General features: G+C 41.4%; 1 protein-coding gene across 1 annotated transcript; it reads left to right on the forward strand.

The window, feature by feature from the left end:
* LOC133116905 (uncharacterized) lies at positions 1–2262 on the forward strand. Its single transcript, XM_061226917.1, has 5 exons — positions 1–82; positions 252–296; positions 1157–1285; positions 1719–1798; positions 1885–2262. The coding sequence occupies exons 1-5, from the start codon at positions 1–3 to the stop codon at positions 2260–2262; spliced, it is 714 nt and encodes a 237-aa protein (XP_061082901.1).
* The last annotated feature ends 4945 nt before the right edge of the window (positions 2263–7207 follow it).

Raw genomic sequence — 7207 nt, forward strand, 5'->3', positions numbered from 1 at the left:
ATGAACGACTCTGGTGAATATCGGTGTGAAATGCTTGGAAATACGTCCTCCAAGAGTCACACTATCACTGTCATTGTCAAGGGTAAGCATGCACAATATTGCTTCTAGTGAATAGTTAAATTATGTTAAGTTATCCCAGAATCTCCTAATGTAAACTTGTAAATCATAAAGAAAGCATATTTGCAGTGCGAATATTAGTATTTTTGGCTGAAAATCACATACTTTATTAACTGCCTTACAAAATCTTTCAGCTGCAAAGGACACAGGACACTCTCAGACTAATGAAACCAGAACAAGTAAGGAGCTAAAACATAAAGTTGGATCTGCTATACTGAATGATCATTATGTTGAAAAGTATTTTTCATACAGGGATAAAGAAAGATGTAACATGAATATGAAAATACAAATGTACTTTATTGTTACAGGCATGACAGGCCTGATCTGGTCTTCAGAGACATACAGCACACATATCTGTAAAAAAAATTAACTGCTGCTGAAAATATTTAATAAAATGTGTCTCTGAGCAAAACATTGCTTCAAAATATTATTTAAGAAAAAATGTCATCCCCTAAAAACAACTGTCATAAACTGCTGAATAAATAAAGGATAGACTGATGGGAAAAGTATAGAACCAGAAAACAGTTTATAGCAAGAGGGTTAACCGTTCAAAAAACAAACATAACATATAGTAGCCCTTTAGTGTAAAACCATGATGCGAAAGTCCTGATGCAAAAGGCAAGCACATTAAGTTGCATAATCAGCCAACCTACCTTTGGGTATGTAGCCAGAGTTCTAGACACCCAAAAGGACTGAAGAACCCACTCAGAATTGCCCATTAGTATTTGCCTGGGAAGTGAGGTTTGAAGTAGTGTTTCAAAACCTACTGCCTCATGGAAAAAGAGTGACTCCTTCAGTTGATTGAGTGCCTACAGCCTGCTCACATCAGCTGCAAAATGTGTAGTCCTTCAGGGCTAGAATAGTTTAAAATCAAGTCACATAGTTTCTTTAATGGAATGATAGCATAGCCTATGGACAAAGCCTCAAAATGCTATGGAGGTTAGAATGAACTTCACTCAATGTCAAGGCCATAGCACATTCAGGTAGAATGAACTGGTCAAAGATTTGCACTGGCTAAAGTAAATCATTCTGCCGACAGCGACTCCAAATGGTCCTGGGAAAGACAAGGAAAACTCACTGGATTGGCTCCTTTATATTTACATCTCAGCTGGGGCTCTGGTGCTCATGGTCATTGTGGTTGTGACCACTTGCATACTGAAGTCTAGAGGTGAGTACCTTGGATAATGATGACTGATATAATCTGTGCTATACTGAATAACTGTTATGTAATAAAACCACTGCACTGTGCTTTTCATTCACTCCATATCTCCGCCTGATCAGAATCAACTTTATTATGAAGTATTGGACAATGAAATGGCAATCACATCTTACCCAGGAGTGCAAATAGTAGTTAAAGTGCAGTAATAACAGTGCAATATTATTGTACTGTTTTATGACAGTAATATTATGATATTAAGAATAGTCATAGTAAAATAGCAAGTGTGATACATTGCATGAATGATATGCAATGCATAGAATGAAATTAGCAAAGCTGAGATAAATGTGTACAGAGAATATGTACAATAGTGGTAGGCAGAGGTAGGCAGTCAGTGTGAGGTATTGGGGGGGAAATTATTTTATGTCTGATATCTTATATCTAGGGTCAGAACGGCCAAGAGCAGCAAGGCGGAAACAGGATCAGGTACAGAGGGATTTGCAGTCTGCAGTGCCACTGAATGAGGTAAAATCCTTCTCTGCGCTGCAGTGCATTTTGTCTCTGAAGCCCGGTCACGGAACCAGTCACACCAGCTTCCTCTGTGGTTACAGAACGGACGGCCGCATCCGTCTCTCCCGGCCTGCCCCCCGCCCAGCTTACCCGACCGGCCCAGGAGCATCCGCTCCCCGCACAGCCAGCGTCCCCCCAGCCTCGGGGCCACTCCGGCCCCCGCCCCGGTCCCCGTCCCGGGCAGGAGAAAGTCCCGCACCAAACGCACTCCCGCCACAGCGGCCCCGCCCTCCGGCGGCGCAGGCATGCCGACGGCAGCGGGCGGCGGCGGTGTCTATGACAACGACAGGGAAGAGGCCGAGAGTCCGATTGTGTACGCGGCCCTCAACCACCAGGTGGCACGCAAGGGCCCAAGCCAGGACCACACCTACGTCCCCATGCAGGATCTGACTGAGTACGCAGCCATCCGCCTCTCCTAGCAGCCGGCCCACACCCTCAGGGGGAACACTGGGGGCCCTTTATTTCCATATTATTTGCATATGCAAACGCACCCAGGAATATGACACATCATCATATTCATGTAAAACATGTCACTGTTTTCTTGGGTACGTGCATCCATTGGAGCTGAAAGAAGGAAGAGGCGTGTGAGTGGCATTACAGGCGTGACTTCGACGTTACAGGCTCCAGTGTGATTTGTTCCTTTGGGAAATGTGTGCTTAGCTTGGGGGGCTAATCGTGTCCATTGTTGGCCAGTGCAGGCAGTAGAGGGTGTGGTTCATATATGGTGTCAAGTGCGCACGTCTTGTGGCCAGCGCATATTTGATTTTGTTTGTTTTGATCATATGGCAGTTGTGATGTCATCCTCAGAAACCTGCTAAGTGATTCAGAGAAGGTTTCAGAACTGTTCCAGATCATATGACAAGTTTCAATGAAATTCCAAAGAAAAGACACTTTGGAGACAGGAATATGATCAAAATGATGCCCAGTTTCTGGCTTCTTCCTCTCTTCACTCTTTCATTCACTGTATCAGAAGCTGGCTCTATCCAGAACATTCCGCTGTAGACTGGTAGTTTGATGACACCTCATTTGGACCAAATTATAGGCAATTAACCTCAATTAATTTCACATTGATCACTTTATCACTTTTCCTCATGGCTGTCTGTTTTTTTTGTGAAACTTCAATTATGGCAGAGTGAATGGCATAGGCTAGAACTGGCACAGCTGAGCAACAAGAGCAAGCCAACTATTTACAGAACAGTTATAAATAGCTAAATTGTGCATTAAAACACTGTTGTAGTATTAAATTAATATAAATTCATTTTTAAAACAATATCCTCCAGAAACATAATAGTTCACTTCAATCATGAGGTACAGTAGGCTTATAACCCGAACAAGTTAAAACAGGGTGTGAAAAAAACCACACAACTAGACCCAGCTTTGCTGTTTCTTGTAAATCATGTATTTTCAGCACAGGGAAGGTATTCACGTGACAGACGCATGCAAATGCGTATGACTTGTGAAACAGAAAAAAGGATTAGTCCATTGTGCACGAACCACAGAGAACTGTTTTTCTTTTTGCAGGGGCTGAGAGTTAGGGGAACAAGTGTGACGGAAGTGAGAGGGGGTGGGGAGGGGGATTGAGGCAGTTGAGCTGTTGTTTTGAGACCACTTTAGAATTACAGTGAGCTCCATATGTATTGGGACAAAGACATACACTCAGTGAGCAATTTATTACATTATTAGGTAGACCTGTACACCTAGCTTGTAGCTTGTCAATGCAAATATTTCATCAGCCAATCATGTGGCAGCAACTAAATGCATAAAAGTATACAGATGTGGTCAAGAGCTTCAGCTGTTTTTCAGACCAAATGTCAGAATGGGGAAGAAATGTGATCTAAGTGACTTTGCCCGTGGAGTGATTGTTGGTGCCAGAAAGGGTGGTTTAAGTATCTCAGAAACAGAAACCACCTGGTGCGAACAACAAAAAACATCCCGTGAGCAGCAGTTCATAAGTAGGCAAAAACTGTAAATGAGAGAGGTCAGAGGAGAAAGGCCAGACTGGTCAAAGCTGACAGGAAGGTGATAATGCAGAAATGTACCTCTGACCACACAATGTGTCAAACTCAGGGGTGGCCAACCCTGGTCCTGGAGAGCCGCAGGGTGTACTGGCTTTTGTTTTCACCCTAAAAAAGCCAGCACACCCTGTGACAGGGTATTTCATATAAAAGAACAGCAATAAATTGGGCCTACAAATTTTTGTAGAGAATACACCGATACAATACTTTCAGAAGTTGTTTTTTAGCAGTTAACACATTACAATATAACTTTACTGTCTAATTTAATAATTAAATTAAATTGACAAAGGCCAGTGTAGGTGTGTGTTCTAGCCTAGCACTGCAACATCTGATCCTAGTTAATTAAGAATTTAATTAATCATGCCCTTCAATCAAGATTGACTAGTTCAATCAGGTGTTGTCTTGCTGAACTAAAACCTTAATTGTACAGTTTCATTCATGAGACAGCCCATTGCTGATTACTGAAATAAGAGTGCTAACCGTGAGGTATGGAAAATAAGGACTGAAATGCAGGTTAAATGTTGGTAGGAGGAAATACCTGCAGGCACTAAGGGACTGAGGAGTTCAGTAGTGCTACCATAGACAATGAATCTTGGAAAATAATGCTAAATTAACAGATGGATTAGGAATGTCATACCTTAGCTGGATCCTCATAATTTTCTTATTCAGTTATCTTCCATACTCTTGATCAGCAGTGATTAATTCTGCCAAGCAGTAAACGCAATAAAAAATATTCCTATTCCTATTAGGTGTGGAGTGCCTGAGAAACATTGTTGTCAAAGAGTAGATATGTATTCATTGTACGTTTGTCATTCAAATATTTTTGTTCATGCTTCTACACTTTTGGCGGAACTGAGATACGACAGGGATGTGCAAGTAGCACACTTCCTCTGGTCGAAAATGTGTTCACCGCCTGACATTGTAAAATGTGTTCTGCTTGTCCATAAACTGCGTGCTTCCTTTAATTTACCTGAGACCATGGCAATGTAACACTGATGGCTGCTAATGATTGAACAAGAGATTTACACTGAATTCCAATCAAAGCATGCTCTTTACATAATTTTCACGTATGATTTATTTAATAATCTCACAATAAAATAAACATATAAGTATATTGGTGGTCAAATGTGAGTGGCTCTTTGACTTCTCTGACCAGAACTGTGCAGATTCACAAAGCATCTGGTTTGCACCACACTTGCTCTTTACATACATGGGCTAAGAAACAGGAAACGAGAAGCTTTTGCTGCCAGCTATGATGGTGTTTGTATCTTCATAGTGTTAATCTCAAATGGAAGACCCTCAGTAAGAATATTGAAAAAACATGGTTTGCAGGGCTGCTAACTTCATAATCCAGGATTGCCTCAACTTGATTTTCATTGATTGGCATTAACTAATGTAAAGAAATACTATAATAAAGCCATCAACTGGATGGTTTGGTGTAGAAACCAGAGGTTTTGCAGACACCACATGCATTTTGAGCAGACATTTTCATTGTGAATGGCATGATTGGTGTCAACAGTCCACAGTAATATTACTCAGAAAAGCCCAGATTGATTCACACCCCATTACACAGCCCCAGTTATAAAACGGAAGCAGCACAATACACAATGTTCTTCTTCACTTGGTTTGAAAATGTTTACAGCAATCCAGTGTTACAAGAAACCACCATCGCAACTTCCAGATGCTTCAAGTATTGATTCAATCAATATTGTGTCAACTTACTTAAAGGTACAATAGGTCATTTCGGATTTCTAACAGTCAAGAGAGGAATAGAAGCAACAAACACCTTCAAACCACAACACTGTTCATCCCTCCCGCCTCTCTGTAAATGTTGAAACGCCATTGGCTGTGGCAATTAGAACCAATTTTCAACCAATGAGCTTGAATTATTGGGCAGTTCTACAATGTTTTCAATGATAGGAAGGGATTTACAATGGTCTTGTAACAATGTTTTAACACAAAAATCGTACCTATCGTACCTTTAAGCGCTTTTGCAAGACATTTAAACATAAAGCATTTCAATCCCAGTGCTGCTGCAGCGTCAGTCTCAGCGTTCAAACGACACAACTCTGTAAAACAGAACAAACGCAGGGCATTTTTTTACCATATCACTGCGGATTTGGTATGACCCAGTTATCACCACATGCATCCTTCCTCACCTGGTCTGTGAGAAAGGCCAAGCCTGGTATGACTCAATTGGAGCTGGTAAAATAGACTGTTACTGTAAGAGTTACACCTTCCCTGAGCAGTCAAAAGAAAACATACACACGTGCGCACAAGGGCACATACATATGCATGTGTGTGAGCACGTTTTTTCAAAATGCAGAATATATATCATACATGGGGATCGACATTGCCTCAGGAGGTAAGAGCAGTCATCTGGCAGTTGGAGGGTTGCTGGTTCGATCCTGCCCTGGGTATGTCGAAGTGTCCCTGAGAAAGACACCTAACCCCCAATTTCTCCTGACAAGCTAGTTGGTGCCTTGCATGGCAGCCAATTGCCGATGGTGTGTGAGTGTGTGTATGAATGGGTGAATGAGAAGCATCAACTGTACAGCTCTTCGGATAAAGGCGCTATATAAATGCCAACCACTCACCATTTATATGTACATACAAATGTAAAGTAAATCTCTATATGTTTTCGGATAGAAACCTGGGAGTAGGTATGGCTTGAACCGGAACTTCACTGCATTACGATTTAGCAGCAACAAATTAATTATGAAGAATAATAACAGAATATTTCCTTTCAAAACTGTACATTACAAATAACACGGACCCAAAATATTCTAAATGATTAAGGAAGCTATGCAACTATATTTTACATTAGTCAGTGTGTGTGTGACCCCAGCGCTAGCACTAGCTGCACCAGATACTGCGGGCAGCTTTGTCAAAACTCTACCAACCTCAACTGTTTTATCTTCTGAGTCCATTGCTGTCAGTCAGAAAAACCACCAAAGCACTATTGGTAGCTAGCTAGCAAGCTAACAGCTCATGGCTAGCTAGGCACACAAGCAAGCAAGCTAGCAAGCTAGTATCCCTCATGTGTTGGATGCAGATGGTTCAACAAAGGAGTAGTCACTAAAAGTGGTAGGCAGAAAATTAGAAACTTGTTGCTAACTATTATCTGTATCAAATTGTGCCAAAGACATCAGAGTAACTAAGCTGACAGATTTGCACAGTATCACTCTCTAGCAGTGTGTGTGTGTATGTCTCGACAGCAGACCTGCACCTAAGCCCCCCAAGTACAGTAGAACCTTGAAGATAGAAACCCATGAGGAATGGGAGTTATTCAGAAAGTGATAAACTGAACTGTTCATATCTTTGAAAGTAAAATCAAATTACACAAACA

Source organism: Conger conger, chromosome 17 (genome assembly GCF_963514075.1).
Source record: "Conger conger chromosome 17, fConCon1.1, whole genome shotgun sequence".
NCBI lineage: Eukaryota > Metazoa > Chordata > Actinopteri > Anguilliformes > Congridae > Conger > Conger conger.

Coding starts and splice junctions, on each gene's coding strand:
- LOC133116905 (XM_061226917.1), top strand. CDS start 1: ATGAACGACTCTGGTGAATATCGGTGTGAAATGCTTGGAAATACGTCC. Junction 83..251: donor TATCACTGTCATTGTCAAGG/GTAAGCATGCAC, acceptor AAAATCTTTCAG/CTGCAAAGGACACAGGACAC. Junction 297..1,156: donor GACTAATGAAACCAGAACAA/GTAAGGAGCTAA, acceptor TTCTGCCGACAG/CGACTCCAAATGGTCCTGGG.